At 35.6% G+C, this 23,793-nt stretch overlaps 1 protein-coding gene across 3 annotated transcripts in view; it reads right to left on the reverse strand.

Moving 5' to 3' along the window:
- Positions 1–351: 351 nt before the first annotated feature.
- Positions 352–23,793, reverse strand: part of stai (stathmin) — a 56,908-nt gene continuing 33,466 nt past the window's right edge. For 2 of the 3 annotated variants that reach the window (XM_083142330.1, XM_083142329.1), the window contains exons 3-8: positions 17,051–17,220; positions 15,477–15,668; positions 12,985–13,125; positions 9,396–9,536; positions 4,868–5,023; positions 352–1,668 (exon numbers count right to left, since the gene is read on the reverse strand). In XM_083142330.1, coding sequence (XP_082998456.1) covers positions 1,588–1,668; positions 4,868–5,023; positions 9,396–9,536; positions 12,985–13,125; positions 15,477–15,668; positions 17,051–17,220 — 881 coding nt within the window. In that variant the 3' untranslated portion in view covers positions 352–1,587. The remainder of the gene's footprint in view (positions 1,669–4,867; positions 5,024–9,395; positions 9,537–12,984; positions 13,126–15,476; positions 15,669–17,050; positions 17,221–23,793) is intronic. The other variant, XM_083142331.1, reaches the window with a different exon arrangement.

Genomic DNA, 23,793 nt, shown 5'->3' on the forward strand with positions numbered 1-23,793 from the left:
TTGGCATATAGCAAGCCAAGAACACTCAAGGCAATTTCAATGTAGGTTTTGTTTCAGTATTGTCCAGATAAGTGAGATGGAAACTAGGCTTACCGTGCCATAAAACTATCAAAAGGTAACTAAACAAATGCAAATCACATAGATTCACTTGAATGTTCTCTAAAAGGAATTCTAAACAGTTTGGAATATCAGCGACTGCTGTTACAGGCAAACGCTCCAGTGCTTCTTTATGAAAACATTATTGAAAGGGAGTCCACACACATTTTAGTGACATGGACTAGAAATCATTTTGCAATAAATTTAAAAAATCATAATGTTTTGTTCAGGTCACAGGAAAATTAAAAAAATCAATTTTACTGGAATGTTTTATTTTTTGGTTATAAACTAGCATTCTCTACATTTGCCCTGCAAGTAAGTTCTAAGACTAAGCATTTTATTACCAGAATTTGCACGAACAAAATCTTAAAAAGTAGGCAAAATTACAAAACGTTATGCAAAAATAGACATTTGAAGAAAACACACAGAAAAATCAACTCCACGAGAATGACCTCCCCTCACTCATTAGAAAGGGACAGAATTCCCAAGGCAACTAGAACAGGAAACAGGATTTTGGTAGAACATTCCTGAACGACGGGATCGCTAAGGTAAGGGATCACATGGTACAACAATGGGAGACAGCAACTTACAAGAGTTAAACCTTTGTGAATTACATCACATAATTCACAGCACAATTCTGAGGCAAAAAATCTGTGGAAAAACTTATCTACAACTACCAAGATGGAGGCCTCTCATAATGGCACTTAAATTTTGTTTATTGAATACGATGCTTCTATGTTTTTACGTGACAAAAGTGCAACTTTGTTATTTAGTCTTGTGATATTTTGATCTTAACGAAAACAACCTAGAAAAGCATTGTTTTGTGCCACTTTGCATGTTTGCTTTGTCATTCAAAATGTCTGCATAAATGCTAACACACTTTTCCAAAAACATCACAAAGATAGCTGGAGAAACCTACCATATGCATATGAACATGTTTTAAAAATATCTGCCAAACAATACAAACACACCCATTTACTCAAGCATTATGTTGCCATATACTTCAACAAACATTACACTGCCAAATATTATGTGTGCATCATTCATCGAAACATTTTTTATACTGAAACATACCTTCCATTATAAATATTTTCAAGCACTGCAGAACAGTTATGAAACTACCATATGGCAAGAATGATTTGTCATCCACAAAAAGATTGCATTATTTTTTCCTGATTATATTTAGCAAAGAGTATTTACAATTTTCTCTGGTAATCTTGCAACTTTCAGTATTCTTGGCCAATTCCTTTTACGTAAAAAGCAGTTACGACCACAAAAATGCATACAAAGCCACTGCAGTCTGCAGAGTAGGAGTCCTACAGTCCCGGACAACCACACTACAAAGAGCAACTTGGAACACTGAGAACAACGAGATATATGAACTGGATTTAGAGAAATGAATCCTGATTGAATGAGAAAGCACATGACAAGATCAAAGCTTCAGCTTGGGTTTGGCAGTGTTGCCTTGCAACTTTGGCAGTGGCTTCCATTCTAACCGGATGAAGCTGTCTGTTCATCTGGCTCAAGTGCTAAACGTTCCTTGTTTTGGCGAACGACCTCAGCACGGCGTTCCTGCAAAACGTAACAGAAAAGTCAAACCACCATTAAAAAAAGAAGGAACATAAAATTAACATTTCCATTAGGGCTAGAATATGACAGATTAATCAGTATACCACAATAGCGTAAGCACATTGATGTATTGGATTGTTTTACTAATCTATCTATAAATAGCCTCTAGTTTATTTAAAAATTATCCCACTTTTGTTATTTTACAAGCATTACTTCATATGCCCATCTCTTGCAAAACAAATGTCTAAATAGTTCGCACAGATGACGCTCAAGTCTGCTCGACCAAAGAATGGACTTGAGGAAACAAGACTTTCCGCCTCCAGTTCAAGGGGGGGGGAGCGGTGTTGCTACATGCCTGATTTTTGTCTGGCCCTACAAGACACTCTTCCTGTCAACATTTCTCCTTCGCTCGCATTTCACGGAGAGGCAGGCAATCAGACCCATTCGCTTGCTACATGGCGGCAACCCTTAGGCTTTGCTGTCCTTGACCCTGTTGAAGGTGCCACCTGTTTCAAAAACAACTCTAAACGAAAAATTTAGCAACGCAGAATTCCACGAGAATTTCCCCTCACCATGGGAACTGGACGATTGAAGCCCAGTAGTACATGTATAACCGTAACTTGTCTGTGGTAGTGGGCCCTCAAATATGGATCGTGAAGTGAAAAGATGCAGTGAAATTGAAACTTACGTGAACATAGTCATCATCTCCATTTTAAAAATATAGTTTAGTTTATCTTACCAATACATAGCGATGTGAAAATGAAATTGGCTGAAACTACCAGGTAGAAATTTTATACATATATTTCTACGATTATTGTCGCACTGAAATGATATTTTGATTTTATACACTCAAGCGTATCACACTCAAGTGTGGGAGACTCGAACGAGTATGATCGAGCAAAACTGATTCCATGCAGTAATCTGGTTACATATGTTTATGAAGGAGGCTAAATACACATACCATTCTTGGCTATGTAGAGTACACCATTCTACACTAGTCTTTCATCTGTTAAAAGTGACTGGAGTCTTTTGACATCCTGAGGGAAAAATGATAAGCTCTCAAATTTAAGTGATGATGTGAGGAAACAACCCAAACATCTACAAATTGTGTGATTTCCACAAAGCAAAATGTTTCAAGTTAAACAAGAGTGGGCACTTACACAAGACACTAATATTTATAAATCAAGAACATGTTCAGCATAAAGAATGAAATCCTAAAACTTCTTTATCAATGAACTAAAATCTGAAAATCACTTCATTTTAATTGCTTGAATACCGGGGAAAGGAATTAAAAACAAGATTAGCAGAAGTGAAGCAGTCAATTGTTTTTCAAACATTCAACATAACCATTATTGAATATTACAAAATTAAATCCTACTAATTTTGAATATGGGATTCAATCCAGTTTCTGAACTTTGGATGGCCAAACTTACTGCAAGATGCACAAAATTTAAAAAAAAAGTTTTCCCCAGGACAACTATACAAGGATTCCAAAAATCACTTGAATTTGTAGTTTGCAATATTTAAATAATAATTTCTCATCTACTATGCAAGTTGATTGTATTTATGTAATACCACCAGTGTTTTAACTGGCCTCCAAGAAAACATTTCACTTTAACTTCTAGAAATTTGATGTTGATTTGAGGATGCTAAGATTTTCCATTGCCACATGACCATTAATGCTACCTATCTCCAATGGAAGCAACTAATTTGAACAATAAGAGAGCTACATATAAATAACTTTTCTTGTTACAGAGGATTTGAAGTTTGTTACAATCTTATCAGTGAAGTAATTTCTGGTTTTCAATGAACCACATAGAAAACAATATGGTCATAAATGTAAATATATACAGTGAAATCCCAATTTTATGTTCTCTGATTTTACATTTTCCCATATTACACATTCAAGCTTGAAGATCCCAACATAGCAAAATGTTATAAAATTTCCCCCAATTTTACATTTTCACACATTTTAAGTTTTTCCAGCTTGGTCCCCTGAAAAACAAAATCAATATACACACACACACAACTGGTTTCAAGATTTAAACACCTGGATTCCTTAATTTCTATTAAACAGAATTAAATAGAACATTTTTTCAGAAGACCATGGTGAAAAGAAAGAAAGAAAAAAAAAACAAAAAAAAAACTTAAAAATTATGAATAATGTTACCTGAAATTTGCTCTATTGCAATCATAAGATTGAGTGTATAATGCATGAAAATGTAAAATTGAGGTTCTGCTGTGCACAGTTTCTGAAAACTAAAATGTACATACTTATGGATAGTGTAAATTCTAATACTGATGTGATTTGCACACTTCATGGAATAAAGGAAATAAAAATTAAGTCCTATAAATTTTACATGCCATTCGAGGAGCAAAAGATGGGCCAAGTGGCACAATTCTATTTTTCTACTAAATCAATTCATTTACATTTAACCACTACTGCCTCCAGGTGATACATGCTGGAAGATACATGTGACTATACTATTCACAACCAATCCCACTTCCCAAGTGGAATTTTGCAGGGGGGGGGGGGATGAAAAGAAAAAACCTCTTACCACTGGCAGTCTTATGTATACCCTCTATAATAACACTTTGAAAATTGCACTTCGGTTTTAGAAAACATGTTTATATATTTGAAAGCATTCAAAGTACTTAAGTAGGTGATTGAGTCATTGTTGAAAATCTAACTCAACAGTGAATGGTCAAAAAATGTAAAATTATACATTTTTAATCATTCCATGGTGATGCACATATACTAAAAATCAGTTAAATCCACCTCAGGGTTCAGGTTACTAGTTGATGTATGATATGATTGAATTATTGTTTTAAGTCCACTTTATGCACAGATTGGTTAATCGGGACTGGACCTACAGTTTAAAGTGGGATCCGAACCACTATGTGCCTCCACCGGGTATTGAACCTGGGACCCCTTGATTACACTATACCATCGAAGAGGCCCATTTACCTTATGTGCAACATTTCAATACTGCATTCTCAGTGCCCAAAGATTAACACCACAATAACATGCACTCTCATGGGGGGGCAATAAATATATGGAGACTTCTACCAGAATAATTTAAATTAAAATGTAATTTTAAGTTTCCTAGTAACTTACATTCAACATACCATTTCACAACGAGTACTTATTATTCATTCATTACCTGTTGATTCCCTGAAACACCACACAAAATAAACTTACATGCTTCTTCAAAACTTCTAATTTCTTCTTCAGTTCCTTCTCCCGATTTATTTCTGCTGCCTCCAGTTTTTCCTGAAGTTCCTTTTCAACTTTCTCCTCCAGTGCCTTAACAAGACTTTCCCCAGTTTGCCTCACCTCCTGTATTTTCGCAGTATTCTGCAACCAACACTCATGCAATGTAACAGCAAGCAAACACACATGCAGAAAACAACAAAAACACACTTTGCAAAACATATGAAAGGAAGTTAAGGAGAAAGAAAGAGCAAACTCTCTAACTTACACATACACTTTGGAAAAATACAGCATGAGAACGACCCAAAGTTGGCCTTTAAGCTGCAGTGCTTGGAAAGTACATGCAGATTGCGATTCGGAAAACTAAAGAATCATTTGTACTTTAATAAATTCTTTTGGGGACAAGACTTATCAGGCAAGATATTCAATACTACAAGTTTGTTTCTCGACTTGAGTACAGTGCCATTTCTTTAAGTAGCTGATGTTCAGTTAACACAAATTTCTGGAGTTCCAGCATGGATTGAACCTGCAAACATTTAGACCAAGGGTAAAAGCATAATTGGGGGTAGAAAAATACAGACCACCCAGCTACCACGGCACTTGAATTTTAAATTGTTCAAAAAATATTTTGAGTTCGCCTATGGAAATTTCCATTCCTTTTTTTAAACAAAAAGTAATGAGTACAGCGTGTTTCTTAATGTTTGTGTATTTTCTGTATCACTGTCATTAAATCATAATATACATGCCATTATAAATTTTGCACTCTTACTAGCCAAATTTTAAAATCTGCAGTGGTATGAATGTATTACATAGTTATTCGAGCTGTTACCAGTTGAGCGAGCCTTCTTTACGAAGGCCACTTTGGTGCAAGAATTAATTTTTAATCCAATCTTGTATTAATAAATTAAATGTTTTAAGATCACACTTCATAGATCATATTTGGGGGAAAAAAAGGTAGCTGGAGAAAAAGGGGCTGGCACGTGAATTATTATGTACCCCTGACCATAACTAGGATTATATAGAGTCCCATCCATATCAGGCAACAAATACAAAAATGTTACTTCTAGAATGTATGCATAGATAAAAATTAAATGGTATAGTCACAGCAGCTACTTGGAAAGCAATTGTTTGGAAGAATTAGGAAGAATCCTAGAATAAAAGTATTTAGAATAAAAATAACTTTCAGAAGCATGGTGTTGAACCAAAGTAAACTTTTCCATGGCAATTGTTTAGAAATTGTGGAAATTTGTATGACACAAAACAGCTGCATGGATAAATGATTGTCAAGTCGTGAAACTAGAACAGATCAATGTGTAATCTGAAATTATGAAAATTTACTTTAAAATCAACACTTCCAACATTTAAGTTGAGGAAAAGGATGACTCTCTTAAGTTGTTAATTAACACAATGATCCAGAGTCAGTTATACAGTTTTCACTCTTTCTTTCTCCCTCAAATACCTACCTGATGTATCTCTTCTTTCAAGGGAATCTACATTTTCTACATTTCCATTTTTCACACGCAAAACCAAAACAGAAAATGTGTAACAAAAGATCACAAGCTGCACTGAATATAAACAAACTTAAAATTGCTGAAAGCACTTCACTCTTGTAACAAAAACATAACATTTGTCAACATTGCAAAATTCGTACCTAATATTCAAATGAGCTAGGTTTTGTAGGGATATTAAATGGTTTTAAAACTATTACAACATAATTACATTTAATTACTCCGTGATTAAGAGAAATAATAAATCAAGTTCTATACTTGCAAAAAAAAAAAATAGTAATTCACGTGAAACAAAAGTTCACTTGTGAAATAGCCATTAGAAGTTTAAACTCTAGAGCAGAACAAGAATTAAATATTGATTTTCCCATGGGATTATTCAGGCCTAAAATATTTATTAGATTTGTTCCAAAAAATGGTTTTCAGAAATGCAAGTCGAAGCATGTGATAGAAGTAGGTGATCAGTGTAATATGAACTATACAAGTTAAGGAATTGAAAAATTTAAGATCTATTGAAAACTAAATGATTCTGTGTAATGAACGGAAGATGCTAAAAAATTTAGAATGAAATCTTCAGAAGGTGAGCATGGCTATTTCACTAAGTTTTAACATGTTATAGTCTTAATTTGACTACTATATCAGAAACCAGATACATATAGTATTCAAATTAAACCCAACACGAGGGAGGATTTGGTACTACCACACATTTCACAACAGTTGCAGTATTATAATGCACAAGATAACCTGGTACAATATTCAGTTCTGAAACACAGGAATGTACACAAACTATCTGAAACAAGCACAAGGAAAAATTACTTCCAACTTTGGATTGTTGATTTTACAATGTTGACAATACTTTGTCAAAGAAAAAAGAATCATTGGTAGTCTCAGGCAACATTTCAAAGTACCCATGCTTCCAAATTTGAACTGTTTTTATATATGTGGGAGGAAAAGTGAGTAAACCGTCAACACCACTCAAAAAGAAAATTTCTATATTTTGCAGTATCGCCGCATGTTCAACAGAGAAACAAAGATGATGTCATATTGCAGTGTAGCCAGACAATGGAAGAAGATAACATGGCAAAATTGCATTTTCAGTGTGAATGGTGATTGGTAGAGGCATGCATATTTAGTTTTTGACAAAAACGCGAAATGTGAAATAACACATTCTAATGTTAATTTTTCAGGTTTCTGAAAGGTGTGAGGTGCATTTTTCTACCGTTTTGTCACAAAATGATGCGAAATGCAAAATAGACTCTTAAACATGAAATTTACCGTTTATATACCGATGTGACACTTTCTGAAGTATCCTGCGAGTTATGCAATTCATGGAAAATTGATTATTTCTGCTGTAAATATTTGAGAAGCAAAAATGGACTCCTTTATACAGGAATAAACTTAATATTCTGGTAATGATTTAATGTGTTATTAGAAGGGATATGTTTATTTTGTGTAATAGTGCAGTTTTAAAATCAAATTTCAGATTATATTCACATTCTTTAAAACCAAAATGTAATTTTATATGCTGCATTTCACCGCTATAACAGCAAAATTTCATTTTATTTACTGCTTTTGAACCCAAAATTGACCATTTTTGTGTTTAAATTTTGCTTTTTTATTTACCAAAAATATGTGCCTCTAGTGATTGGTTAGGATGGAAAATGTCCAGCATATGGCTGGATTGAATGGATGGGTATTATGTTGAGGTTGGTTACTGAGATCAATTATGAATGCTACCATAGCTCACCTGCTCAGTAACCAATTCCATCCCAACCACACATTTCAAACATTTTCCACCCAACCTGCCCACCATCTAGGAATAGTAATGCAACTGGTTAAAGTGCCTTTTTTGTCCAATGTCAGTTTCAACCATCCATCATCATTTAGCTATACTGTAGTATGAAACGCAGCTTTGCAAAGCACACAGCCAAGATGCAAATTTTTAAGAAATTTTGTTTTGCGATGCAATTGTCGCATTTCCTTACATTATAACATATACAGTGCTACCTCAATTTTACTTTTTTCAAAGGAGCAAAATGGGAGAACAAATTATTTTACTTTGCTTTTCTGCCGCTTTTGGCTAATCGCGAAGATGAGAATGAATGATATGATGAAATTGAATTCAAATAGAACCACCATGCCAGTATTTGAACCTGGGATCCCCAACATCATAGCAGTTAATTTTGTAACATTATGCACAAAAATGTAAAATCTGGCTTTCATTTTTACATATGTTTTATGAAGTTAGTACAAAGCAGGTCCTACAAACTGTAGATGAAAATATGTAGTGCACTGTCACCAGGTAGGGAGGGAAAAAACTTACAAAAAAGTTTATTTTGAAATCCAGACCTCACTTTACACTGCATGCAAAAGATGATATTCTCCTCTAGATCCACATAGTAACAGGCGACTCATTGAATAGGCATGAACTCTGTAATTGGTACAGCAACAGCTCTACAACTAAGAAAGCCATTTCTTGAACCTGACTCGTATTGTGCATTACATACAAGATATAATTGTTTGTTGCTTTTGTAAACACTGTAATCCTGTAGAAAATACACGTGTGGAATGACAATACTGGAATTACACAATTGGAATCTGGGTCTTGAAAACCTTTAACACTAACTGCCAAGCCACATTTTGAATTGGCTTGTGGGAGGCTGCAACTAAGTAGTGATTGTACAGAATTTAGTATTTTATAAGGTAGTTGCTATTAAAAATGAGTTGTACACCCTCTGTCAGAAATCAAGACCTTTCAAGGAGGCCAGGAAATTCAGACATACCTACTTGTTTTCAAAGGGGCTGTGTGCAAGAACTATTGAACACTCGCTGCAAGTTGTATTATCAGTCTGATATACATGGCAGTTAAGTTTTTAATAAAGTCCATCTTTTGTAGGATTTGTAAACATGAAATGTGATCCATCATCATTCATTACCAGGGAATGCTGAAATGTTGCCTACAACCAATCACTGTACTATTAGATGTAATAAATCCTAATGCTATTACTCACGTGGATTTTCAGCTTCTCAATCTGCTGCTGCTCGATCTGTAGCCTACGATCCTCAGCCTGTTCCAGTTTCTCCTGGATTTGCTCCTCCAGCTGAGTGACCTTTTTCTGCATAGTTTGCCTCACCTGATGGCAGTAGTTCTCCTGCACATGCACACACACTTTTAGTTTATCAACTCTACTATATGGTAAGGTCATGCAAAAAGCTCCTCTTGCACTTTTGTTGGGGAAGGGAGGACTGATTGATTTAGTTTATTTTACTTTGCTTTTTTGCCACTTTTGGCTAATTGCAAAGATCAGATGAATGAAGAGACAATCACAAATATAGGAGGATGACAATGCAAATCTCGCAGAGGATTATACTGGCCGTGAATCCAGGTTGTAGTTTGTGGAAGTGAAGTTCACATTTGGGTGACTTTGGTAAGATTCACCCCCTTACACCCTGGATAAGAGAAGAGAGGATATCTTGCAAAAATGGAAGGGTTTCTTTTTTTTTGTTTTTTTTACTTTGGATTTTTTAAATTTTATTATATTGACTGGAATTAACAAAAGTTGTGGATATAATTTTTGTCATGAACTTTTTATTGCCTCAAAATCTTAGGAGGAACACAACTTATTCATGAAAACTGGAGGATTTTACAACAGAAACAAACTGTCTTGAATATAGATTTAAGAACTACTATAGCTCAATTTTGCTTCCATCGAGGCCTAACAAAATGACAACTATGGCCATTTGTACACATTCACATAAAATATCTGCCACTATTAGTCAATCACCACCACCCAGTCTTAGCCAATAACTCTATTTTTCAAACTGACAAAAAATTTCAACTTAAAATGCAAAAGAAAAGTTCAGGAAAAATGGGACATTTTTTTCATAAAAGCAGTATGTGGATCAATAACTTTCTAAAAAAAAAAGAGTAAAACAAACAAAAATTAAAATGTCTCGTGGAATGTGCAAAAGGGTTTTGCATGATTAGAATCGTAACATTTCACTGATACAAACTAACAGAGGAGTTAAGAATTGTAAATAAACATAGAAAACTTACAAGAAAATAGTGCACACACAGACATATAAAAAAGTTTAATAAACAATCAAAATAATTATTAAACAAAACCACTCTAATTTGCCAGTCTATAAAACCAAATTTAAGTTTAATGAAAACTGGCTGCAATATATTAATACTTATTTGCTCAAATCACAAAGGAACATTCTCTCTGGTGCAACTGGAAACCAATTCCTAAATTAAACAAGAAAAACTATCAACGACATTCTACACATCTTCATTTCCCATCAAGATAACTAAATTTCCTGGTGGACAAGCTTTTGAGGGCCAAGTCATGCCAAGTGTATTTTTCACCGAGTAATGCATGGCCAGTGAATCTGAGTTCTTTGTCACAATCTGGCTTTAGACACGAGCCCACAACAAATTACTTCCAAGGAGCTCTTGAATTGTCTTCACAGTACTTAGTAAACACTGACATTTTGGGAATTCAAACTGCAGACCAAATCTCTGAATGCTTGAATTAATCATTTGGCTATGCAGGAGCTCATATCAAATACCTCCAAGTGAATAGTCATTACATGATTTGGATCATCAGAGGAATATACCAATATATTTTACATGGAGATTGTGGCTAAAGAACTAGAAAAACCTAACAGTATGGGAAAATGTAAGGCTTGGCTGGACATTTGGCTGACGCTAGGGCATTTTTGAAGTTTCTCCTCGTTTTGAAAACTCACTATTATATTCTAAAGTCTGAAAAATCACATGCTTAGAATTACTTCCTTCTCTAGTATTTGCATGAATCTTGACATGGTTTGCTTTCATTGTTGCCTAGATATTCTCAATAGTTTCATAGCAAAAGCAAACCACACGGTTCACATGAATGTTTTACAAGAAATTCTAAGCATATCTAATTTTTCAGATTTTGAAATACCATAATGGTTTTTCAGGAGGGGAAACTTCAGAAACCGCTGCCTTGGCATCCACCAATGTCACTGTGCATGAAAATTTTATTTTTCATTCGACAGAAAAAGAACTGACATTACAGGATTGAAAGCGCAATTTAGATTAGGTTACTGTTAGTAGTAAAATTATTGGGCATTTCTGTCAAAAATGAATGTCAAATCTAAGTAGTTAAGCCATGTGATTAAGAAACTAACATCTTCAGTGTTGAGAAATGACCTGGCAAGCTACCAGGCCATACCACCTGTTCCTAGATTACTTGTATGCCTGTACATTCCAATTTTATTTTTCAAGCAGTTGTTCTTGCATACCGACTGTGCTATGAAAATCAGGATCTCCACAAGGAATTCAACCCAGGAAACAGCAAACTACAAGATATCCAAAAATTGCATATAAAATATGCAAGATTTTGGTACCAGTTCAATAGAACTATCTGCTCTGGTTCTTTTTCCTACAAAGTGGAAAGAAAAGATTGGAGGCTGCAGAACTAACTAAAAAATCTGCTACGTTTTTCAAAATTAACTATAAACACACACTTAGTTCGTGATTTTGGAAGGTAAATGGAGTTAAGTTCATTAGCTACACACTATGCAGTGCCTCCATTTGGACATTGTGTCGTTGAGCGCATGTTAATTAAATTGAAAGACCGCACATTTCGTAGCTTTCTAAGCCGAGATGTCATGAAGTTTCTCTTCGATTTGCACACTGTGGAAAACTGCAACAGAGTTAACGCAATTCAACACCATGTTATCGAGATCAATGTTGCCAGAACGTGGGACCTCTTGTGTGCACTTACTTTCACATGGGTGGATGTGTTGTGAAGAAAGATTTATATTCGCTTTTGTGTAGTTTGAACGTAAGTACACTTAGAAAAAACACATTTTTAGCTTATATTAAAAACTCCTGCAAAAGTGAGGGGTAAGGTAGGTAAAGTTCCCCATGCATGTAGGACAGTGCCACGAAGGCATATTTAGAGGGTGTGGGGGTAGGGTCCCACACATTCTCAATCTCTACCATTTGGAAGTGATGTGATCAGCACCACTCTCTGGTGACCTCTACCCAGCAGATACCCATTGATTTGAGGCTGGGTGAGCCCCAGAGCTACTTTATGCAGGAACAAGGCTACAAAAATTCCGACCTTAAATCACCCACCCTGGGAATCGAACACTGGTCTCCTCCACAGACTAGACCACCGCAGCTCATATGCAGACATGGGGGCAAGTTTTTAGTGAACTTTCTCTAAAGATGTGAAAAATCTGACAGTAGAAGGAAAATATTTCCATCTTCTGTATAATAAAAAAAAACGTATGTAATATTTTAATTAAAATTTTAAAAATCTATATGCTTAAGTTGAGTGCACAGGCTGGTGGGTGATTATGGCTGTTACACAGGCATGCACTCATAAGCAGCGCAATTCCATAACAGAGGCACTGTACATTGAGTGCTGATTACTGGAAATCAAACACAAGGCAACCTTTATCATCGACAAGTATACAAAATAATGAAAACCTTTTATTAATTGCAGCCAGTTCCGTAACAGTGAAAAACACAAAGAAAGATAAAATACAAAATAAAAACTGAAATGAAACTCCTCTGTTAAGAAATATCAATGAAACACTTACATGTCTTTGCAATCTATCTATCATCTTCTTCAGATTCCCATCACGCTGAGCTGCAGCAGTTTTCAGCTTTTCCTCCACAGCGGTTCGGATTTCTTCAGTTTGCTGATCGAGAGACTTCTTTGCTTTCTCCACTCCTTCAATCTTTTAAAAATTAAAACATGTGCAAAAGCAAAGTTAGAAACGATTTACAAAAACCAATGTTGTTATCAAAGAAAATAAAACTGAAGAGTACATTGAAAAGAAAAATAACAAAAAAGAGCTAGCACTGAAGCACATGTGAAAAAAAAAAAAAAGAATATCCCCTTGGAAGATAAAACTGATCTTCAAATCTTACATAGGCATCATGCAAATAATTTCTCTAACAACTACAAATGTGGGTCCCTTACCTTTTGTGAATCTCAAAAAAGCATTAGTTACTTTTATTTTTTGGTTGTACAGTGTAGTTTGTGATACATTGATCAAGTTACACTTTGCAATACAATTTCCGTTCAACTGATAGCAGTGTTGCTTCTAAAATTTTAAATGTTGGTTAAATTCTAATGTATTTTGTAAGTATGTATATTGTTCAAACACCATTGAAGCTTATTTCCACTCTCATTTGTATGGACCTCGCATATGCTAATACATTTTTATTATTGTTCATGAATTTCTAGTACCCACAATGCCTCAACAATAATTCATTTATTTTACTCCAAGAAGGGTCTTTTTTTAAAAGGAAATACAGTGTTGTGTCAGTAATCTCTGTACGTACAGGTATTTAAAACAACAGTGTGTGGTGATCTTCATTCATTTGCTTACATCTACTTTGAAGTTATTAAGAATTAGGCTAATTGTCAGTTCGAATATAAAAAATATTAGGCCTGAGTCAGCAGTATTGGCTGATTTGATTCTACCGATACCAAAGATTTCCAGTGGCTAGAAGAGCAGGAAAACTAAACTGCTCGTCTCAACATTTGTTCTTTTTAAAAGTTCGTTCACCCGTCCTTGTGACAGATTGGGAGACCAGCACAAGAAGTTCCATAGATATTCCTAGAAACCCCCACCCTCCTGGGAAGCACATAACAATATCAAAGGCATGGGTAAGTGAAAGCTGAATCCAAACGTGACCATGAAGCCATGTAACTCCTTGGTTAACGCTGTAGAAATAAAAGAAACCAGTCGTTCATTGCCAATTCTTGCTTGAAAGCTTGTGAGGCAAGATAGGTCGATGTTTTCAAACCACATGCCCGCTAATGATGGGTCAGGTACTTACGGAGTTCTTGGAAAAGAGGGATGAAGATCTTGTTAAATTAGCTTTGTTTTATGTACGTTCAACCGGGAAGTTAATTCAGCAATTTCATGTACTCTTTCCTTCTAGGTAAGTCTCTCAGTTACTGCTGGTATCAGCCAATTCAGGGTTATTCATTTCGGCCGAGATTAGTTTGGGACCATATGGCTTTGAATGACACTACTAAAGAAGATTGAGTTTCAGTTTGAAGTACACTTATATTATATCACATTATATTAACATATTTTTATTATATTTCTGAGACACCTGGCTTTGATCGGCTCACCAAATTATATCAAGAAACGTGCCTGGTGATGGACGAGTTAGTACGACTGAAATTAGCCTTTGTTATTTTGTACTGGAATTATATACGTATTGGTATCGGCTCAGCTCAAAAAAACATGCAAGAAAAATCTGTGAAGATGGTGAAACAATACTGAAATCTTATAGGTGGACATGAGCATAGTCAGTAACTTTTGTAACAGGGCTTGGGTAATTATATAGAGTTGAATAGTGGAAGTATTAATCAAATAATTATAAACTAGTACATAATAAACTTACTTTTGTTGGCAAGTTATTGTATCTTTGAGAATACACCTGCCACAATTGTTCTTTATTATTTCATATTTCATACCATTAATATCCTGAATGGCTTTGTCATTTTACTTTGTTATTAACTTTCACACAATTTATTCAAGAAAAAAACAGTCAGGATGACACTTCAGTCACTGTTCACATGTGACCACCAACATAAAAATCCAGTTTGTGGAATTTTTGTTTGATGAAGTACCAGTGCAAATCATAAAGTATTACAAAAGTGCATTTTAGCAAATAATATTTGACTACAAGTAAATATTATAATGCAAAGCATAAAGAATATTGTAATAAAAAGAAAACAACATGCTTTATAAAATGTGTCTAAGAATATACTTGAATGCAGTCATGCAAAGTACTTGTAGAAAAAATAAGCAAGCTGTATTTAATTGACGCTTGCATACTTCCTGGGCTATTAAAAGAAAGCTCGCAATGTAATTTACTCATGAAATCACCTACAAATGAGCCTTTGGTGCAGAATGTTTGAATGAACATCTTTGTAAGCAAAGTACTTACGTTACATATTCACTTAGGGTATTGGTATTGGAATGTCTACAAAAATTCTTTAGATTCTACAATATAAAAAATGTTTGAATAGGAAATCAATGTAACTAGCAGGAAATTCACATACATGATCTTTGAGTTTTGCTTTCAAGTCGCTGAGATATGCTTCTCTCTTGCCCACGTGCGTCTCCATCTTCTGCTCCAATGCTTCACGTGTTTGGGAGATGAAAGTTGTGGTCTGCTCATCCTTCTTCTTTGAGGCTTCTTCAATCCGCGAGAGCTTTGTTGCCAGTGCGGCCATTTTGTTTGCTTCTAAAGACTGGAATCCAGAACAACACAATTTAATAACTCAAATATATTACTCATAAATGACCAATTAATGTTAAAAACTGTCATGTTATGTTAAAGCTCAGGTGGACCTTTGACCCAGAAGCTGAGTTTGAATTTTTCTTTTCAAAAAAACACAGTCCAAAATTTGAAAAATTACATGTGTTTAGAAGTCCATGTGAATCTTAGTGTGGTTTGCTTTTTCTGTTGTCTCGATATTATCAATAATTTAATAGACTTATGCAGTCACAAAACTATTAAGAATAGTTCTTTAAAGTATAAGTTCATTATTGTTAAATTACTACTTTTCTATCATCATTGTTACTATCCTACAGAGTAAAGTACAGCATGGAATCACTTTTGCTTTGGGTCTTCCATGCTTTGAGGGTTTACAATGGAATATCATACTAATGTGACAATAATCATATGTGAAATATCCATCCTGGCAGTTTCAGCCCACAATCATCATTTTCATTTTTATATTTCACCGTATTGGTAAGATAGACTAAACTAAATCTTAACATTGAGATAATGACTACACTGAAGTTTCAATTTCACTGAATCTTTCACCTCACAATCCATATTTGACCACCACAGACAAACTATAGTTATACCTGTACTACTGGGCTTCAAGCATATAAGGCTCGTTTTGCCTGTTCGAGAATTCACTCGAGAGAAGTAGCTCTCGATTCTATATGCTATCTAGCACAGCTTGTGCAAACTTTTTGGCACTCAAGTGAAATGCTCTTCCTGCAGCACTCTACTACTGAGCTTTGTAACTAAAATATTCACAATATTGTATATCCTATTGTTCTCATACTGTAGTTGTTGTTAAATTGTAGTTTTTTCTTCTGCCTCTTCCGATTCACCAAGGTTATACTGTAGTGCTAGAGTTTTTTTGTAATTCAAAGTAGTGTCTGTCTTGTCCATCTAATTATTGGGAGTCTACTGTACACACAAAAATAATTGCACCAATATTTTTATAGGAGAGGTAAGGGAGGGTTACATTCCATATTGTGCAGGAACCAGGTTAGGTTAGGTTGGTCTTTGGTCACCTTGTTTTTCTTTATGTAACATGAAGACATTTGTGACCAAAGAAATGTGAAGTACAATTAAAGATATACTGTGCAAAACAACTGGCTTTAAAATTTAAGCATTTAGCCTTGCTTTACTTGGAGAGAGAAAAAACAAAAAAACACCACAACCCTTGACATCTTTGGACAATTAAATTTTTGCTTGTCAGGCAAGCATTATATAATGAATTCCTATATAAATACATGATCTGAGGTTCACCACCACAAGGAGCAATTACATTGTCCCAAGATTTGATCCCAATAAATTACTGGAAAATAATTAGTTTTAAAATCTACATACCTGCCTCCTCTCTTCAGCAGCCTTAAGTTTTTCTTCAATATTTTCCACTGATACAGACTTAGAAGAAGGTGAGGGAGGTCTACGTGGGGGAGTTTCACATACTGGATCTGCAAGTATCACCTCATAGCTCAAACCACCCTTTGACTTCTCCTGGCACCTGATTTCTGTAGCTGAAAAACACAAAGATCTTCAGTAATCTGACACTTATATGAAATAAACCAGAACAAGATAAGCAAGACATTAAATCTTTATAGAAAAGAACCTGTAAGAGACTGGAATAAACTTTCTTTTGTAATGCTGATGACAGTCATTTTATAGGGATCAACACCACTAAATAGTCATTGAATCTGGCAGTGTATGGGAAAGGATAGGACAAACTCAAGGATTTTATGTTATACACAATTTAGACACACACGTGTATGCTATAAATGTATATGCAACTGCATATTATAAAATACATTTCTTTTAAAATAAGCTTTTAAAGAAATAATTATTTGAGCCAAATAGACACTGAATTCAAATCAACCCACTTCAACAAATTACGCGAGTTTTGCAGCTAGACTTATTTTTTTTAGCAAATGGTAGGAGCTATTGCGTAAAATTTCTTCCAACAATTCGATAAATCTTATTCCTCATTTCTTAAAACTCTTCCAGCTAGAACACAGGTGGTCACGCTGAATCTCACGGATTTCCAGTAGAAATGCCCTAGTTGGCGCTGGACTGGCTACCTGGCTAGAAATCATGGCAGCCGGGCTGGCTGCTTGACTGGTTTTGAGGAATAGGCCATGTTCTAATTGCAACTGGCTTTGCTTTTTCTCCGGAACAACCCGAGCAAAGTTTTGCCATGTGAAGATCATCTGAGAGTTTGGCAAATGAAAGTTTTTTGTCTGTGCTTTCTGAGTGTTGGTAGTTTTTGTTCGCTTCTCATCTCGATAAAAGAAAAAGTAACAGATGTGCATTCGTGTTCAGTTCATTATTATTTAAGACTTTATCCAAAGCTATGCGATTTGTAAGCGACAAATGTGTTTAGTCCATAATGAATCCTTATTATTACAAAATGTTTCACATATTTAGTTGAACAATTTTTTTTCATGAATGAATATGCATACCAGAGTTCATTAAAAAGCTTGATCAGGACTCATTGATATCCATATTTTCTTTCAAGCCAATTTCTAGTTCCATACAGAGACCTGCACATCGGGCAAATTCACTTACTATGCCTGCCTGGCTGGCGAGCGAGCGAGTGAAACTGTAAACCTGAGTTTTGACCCGTGAAGCATAGAAAGCGCATGGGTAACTGGAAGGCCTTGCAAGTCCAAGCTCGCTTATCTTCAGTGAACACTAACTCCGGTTTTGCAGTCTCCAGATACAAGAGTCACGCGGTCACTGTTGCCAAACTTTAGATTCTAAACTGGTCAAGGAGCACTTAAAATGTTCATCATGTTTATCAATTTGAAATTGCAGACATTTATTCCTTGGTAGAAAACATTTGTATCACTCACACCTAGTGGTGGCGATTGGGTTTCAAAACTACGGGGGGGGGGGGGGTGAGGACAGTTTAATTTCCCTTGGTACATAAGGTTAGAGTGTTGACAAAGTGCCAAAAAGGGGGGCATCTGCTCCCTCTCGGCCCCACCCCTAATCGCACCCACTGCTGACACCTGTAAAGGAGTACGAACCAGTTTGGCAAAAAGTGCCATTGGAACTTAGTGTCACTGGTGGTTGTTCTGCATTAAACATTTTTGGGGGGTGCTCCCCTATGGCACCTTGTAATCAAGGGGTCCCGGGTTCGATACCCGGTGGAGGTACATGGTGGTTCGGATCCCACTTTAAACTGTAGGTCCAGTCCCGATTAGCCTTATTGTGCATAAAGTGACCAAATAAATTAATCAATTAAACATATTTTCTCTCTGGTGTAATTTTGTCAATTCAATATCTGAATAAGTTGCTCAAGATATCACCCCTCAACACTAAGGCACAATGGTTCATAAAATGAAACGTGAAATCATTTGCATTATAAAAGGTTTTTGCATATTGCCATATCTTTCAACAAATCGTCGTTCGCTCATGTTGTTGCTAGTTATCTAGTTCTACAGACCGCATTGATAGTAATACGATGCAAAATATAATTGTTAGATTCCATCTTCATGCAGGTGCAAATAGCAGGCAATGCTATTTACACATTTCAACAAACTACGTAAAAATGAAAGTTTTCAAGACCAGAAGTGTGACATAAAATGAGCGACACACAAACCTATTTCAAGACCTTCAAAAAAAATTAGGAAAATATGTGGTAGTCTGTTTGACATAAAAATGAAACTAATTTGAGAAGTTACAAAATCTTAGTAGTGGCATAGCAACATATCGCGAGGCCCTAGGAAAGATTAGAATGCAAGGCCGCCTCATCTGTTTTGTGAATCGATACACAGTCATCAAGGAAACGTCAGCAAATTCTCCTATTTATATAATAGCCTAATAAAAATAATAAATTTGACAAAAATTATATTTAATAGTACGCAACAGAAATTTACACTTGGCAGAGGTACTGTAACACGCTGCTGCAATTTTCATTAACCAAATCAGTATTAATAGCACATTTTTTAAGATGTTCTTTAGACAGTAAGACGCAACTGAAATATCCTTAAATTCTGCTAACTTTTTTTAAAAAATCAGAAACACACACTAAGAATTTTTAAATATAACCTATATATTATTTAATGAGTCGTTCTTTACTTCCTCATTTCAAAATTTGTAGGATGGTTTCAACATCAACAAATCTTAAAAAGATAAGTCATTTGCCCCATAAGTATAAAATCTTTGGTGTAATCAAGTGATACAGCTAATTTGACTTTTTTAATTAGCAATTTTGACTTTGTTGCACATTAATTGTACCAGTTAACTTTGAATTTTAGGACATAGATGATAAAAATAATTTTGAATCTCATTTTGTTGTTATGCCTTAATGTTCTTGTAATATTAAATATTTGATGCAGTGGCGTAACAAAATCTTAAAGTACGTGTCCGCTAGAAACAAATTTGGGTCCCTCAAGTAGTCAGATTCTTCCACGAAATTTATGTGATTACTTAGAATGGCTGGTTGTGGCTACACTTACATTTATAATGATACAAATCGCCGCTCTACCTTTGATTTTTCACATACTACAACATATCTTTCTTTGACATTTATGTATTCAAAAGAAGAAAATACAAATACTTACTTATCCCCTCCCCTGCCCTCTTAACAGCCGGGTGGATAAAATTAATGATTTTTACTTATAATTTTTGATAAATTTTATTTAAATCGATCTTTTTTTTGGCACCCTACATATAGAAAGGCTTCTTCTGTTAAACTACCCTGTAAAATATTTGAACAGTTTGATTAAAGCAAATAACAAATTACATGTAAATATGCATTTCTCTGTTTCTGGAACTGAGCATAATGAACCTAATATGAAAATGTTTGTTGAGTGTGCTAATGAAACTAACTTTTCTTACAGTGAAAATAATATTCTGGATGTACTTTATAATTTTAACTTAAAATAATTTTTACAGTCTTTGTAGGCGAATTTTAGTGTTTTTAATGATAGTTAGCCAAATATCAGCTGCCATATTTATTTACAGTTTAATGAAAATTAAACTATTTACGGTTTAACATGATTAGTATTTTGTATATTCTATTTAAAAATGTGCTATTTTTGCTTATAAAAATTATTGAATTTTAAGTGGGTTTTTTTGTTTTGTTTTTTCAGATGACATATTACATTTACTTTCGTATGAGCTTCACCCCATCAGTACATACATTTTTCCTTTATTTCCTTTCTTAGAGCATAATATACACCATTAAATGATTAAGAGATTAATATACTCACAAAAAGCTATTCCAATATCTACAAATTTCTTGTGTACATTATTCCGTAATTTTATTTAAAGTTTATTTCGATAAGTGACGTTTTAAAATAGAATTCCCCAATTTAAATCTTGATTTAAATCGAACCATCTTGCTTAACAGAAAGCTGGCTTCTGGGCAGCGAATGACACTTTTACATTAGATCTTGCCTTTTCTCGTTCAAGAGTGAGATTGCTAAGTCCGCTACATTTGGGCTCAATCATACCATTAGACACTACCTCAGAGGTTTTTCCTAAGTTTCAATTTTGAGAGAGTTATTTTTTCGTGGTTGTTACTTGAAGAGTAGGAAACAAACAGAAGGCGGTACAGGATACAGAGAACACTGGAAGCTAGTGTAGAGCTATCAAGGAGAAGAAACATTGCCAAAGCACTTTATTTCAGATTCAAGCACTTTCTTGAAACATAGAACTTGGATCAGGAAATTCGGAAGATAAAAATTTTTCGTGACGTTACAGAGGGCAATAGCTGCATCTGAAGTTGTAGGAAGGAAGGAAGAAAGAACTGCTAATATTATCCATACCCTTCTTCAGTTTAAAACAACGGAAGCATTTAAATGCTCCATACTTTGCTCCCTGGCAGTTTGAGGTGCTTTATCATTAACATTAAAATCGGGTAGGCTATGCAAGGTCACGAGACAGAAGAAAATCCAAGACAAAGCGCTTTTTATTCAAGAAAATAATAAATTGATAAAAATGTCCAAGCAATTTTTACGTTAATGTTTCACATGAGAAATGAGGATTATTTTTACTTTTCTCGGGGTCCCTTAGGCTTAGAGCTCCCTCCCGCCTCTGATTCGACGTATTCATTTAAATTATAACGTTAAACTAGAATATAAAGCCAGATACAAAAAAAAAAAAAGGTTTTAATTTTATTGCCCACACAAATTAGCCTTTTCTATCTTTCTCACTTCCATTTATTTTCTCGTATCAACCTCATGGGACGCGAGGCCCCTACATGCGGGAGGACCAGGGTGGTCGCCCACTTCACCCACCCCTTGCTATAATGGTTATACAACCTCAAGGCACCTGCGCCTAGCAGAAATTCAAATATTTCCATGTGTAGTGAAATATAATGGCCGTTGGCAACACTACATCGAGTCTCACGGGTCAGAAAAACCTGGCAGGCATCGATGCCTGTGCACAACTGTGACTGCGTGTTGCATATTATTGCAGGCGCGCCTCCTCGCAGACGGTTTTTTTCCGGGTCTTGTGCAGGTCTCTGGTTCCATACTTTTCTTTTAATAATTTAAAATTTTAATAACACCAGTAGCTAGTCTCTTACAACGTTCTTCATATCACTAGTCATCTTTTTATCTTGTCTGCTCTGTGCGATATCTTATGAGAACAAAAGTATACCGACAAGTACGGTAACAAGGTTCATCCTAGGCAACTGAGCCAGTACCACACAACTAGTCCAAGTTCAACTGGAACATCCAGCAGGAGTTCTATACACACTGCTGCGAAAGCTGGTAACCGCAGTCGTTTTCCCCCATACACGCAATCCATCCCCTCTCACGTGATCAATGGTGGAGCAATCTAGCGTCACTACTTGCGCAGAGACTTGTCGTTCGCTTGCTCCAGAGTTAATCGGGACAAGAGTATAGCTTCGTGTGATTAAGGCATTACTCGGGCAGAGGTTCCTAACGCCCACTACTTGCTTCAAAACGATCGATTCTGGATTGTAAATTTAAAACCGGCCTTCATAAAAGCCTTGGCCGATTTACATTAGCAATCAGGTCTATTGTTCCACGTTCACTTCGGGCACCTTGGTTTAATTTTTATGACTTCGCGTTTGACGATTCACTGCTAAAAGGGTTTGATTGTAACCAACTTCAGTAAGGAATTGTTCGTTCCACACAAAGAACAGAGTGGGGTGGAAGGTTCTGAAGGTAACATGTTGGGTGCACGAATACTTTTTGTGTCCCATTTTTAAAAGGGTTGTTACTATTTTCTCCTATAAGTACAGGGTGATTCAAAAGTCGCCATACACACAGCACACTACTGTTGTTTTTTTCAGGTAAAATGACGCAATGGCATTGATGAAGGACGAACGCATAGAGATCAAACGCATTGACATGTACATTCACAAAAACTGGAGTCATATTTAACATGTTACGTAACAACAAAACTGCTTTGTATGCTATGTATGTATACTTTTGAATCAGCCTGTATTTTCATTAGTGTAAAGTCAAATCATAGCATTGCTTTTATCATACTTCCTAATATTTACTGGCATTCTGACAAATTTCTGCAATAAATTACCTTAAATGGAAAACTTAGAAGCATACTAATACTTTTTACACTTGCTGTACGTCATCATGTAAAAACATGTTATTTCCGTGTGTAAGTTCCTAATCTGAATAAACTAAGGCAATTTAAGAAACCTTTATATAGGAGACGCAAACCCACACACAGTCACTAGTCTTCATCCCAACGGGAAATGAACAATTTATTTCTTCCCTTCCCGAAAGAAGGCGCGGTGGGGGATCTAACCTTAGCCAGCCAGACGCTATCGATCCAAGACGGCGCCGCTATGTCTGCTTCATGGATGACGTCACCAGCCCGCAGCAGGGGAGTTCCGACACACAAGCCCTGCTGCAGTGTATGGCGTTATCCGTAGTGTGGCAGCAAATCCTAACACACTGCTGAATAAGGCACATTCTCCAGCATCCGGGAACGGTCCGCTGTTTTTGGCCACGAGTTGCCCCTTGGCATGTTCACCCTCTCCCCTTTCCTCAAACGGCACGAGACCCATCAGTCAATTCGCATGTGGCAGAGACTGAATGGTGCACGCATTTGCCGTACAGGTCATTCCCTTTATCGCGCGGAAGCACTTT

This window comes from Lepisma saccharinum, chromosome 20 (genome assembly GCF_977018435.1).
Source record: "Lepisma saccharinum chromosome 20, izLepSacc3.1, whole genome shotgun sequence".
NCBI classification, from domain to species: Eukaryota; Metazoa; Arthropoda; class Insecta; order Zygentoma; family Lepismatidae; genus Lepisma; species Lepisma saccharinum.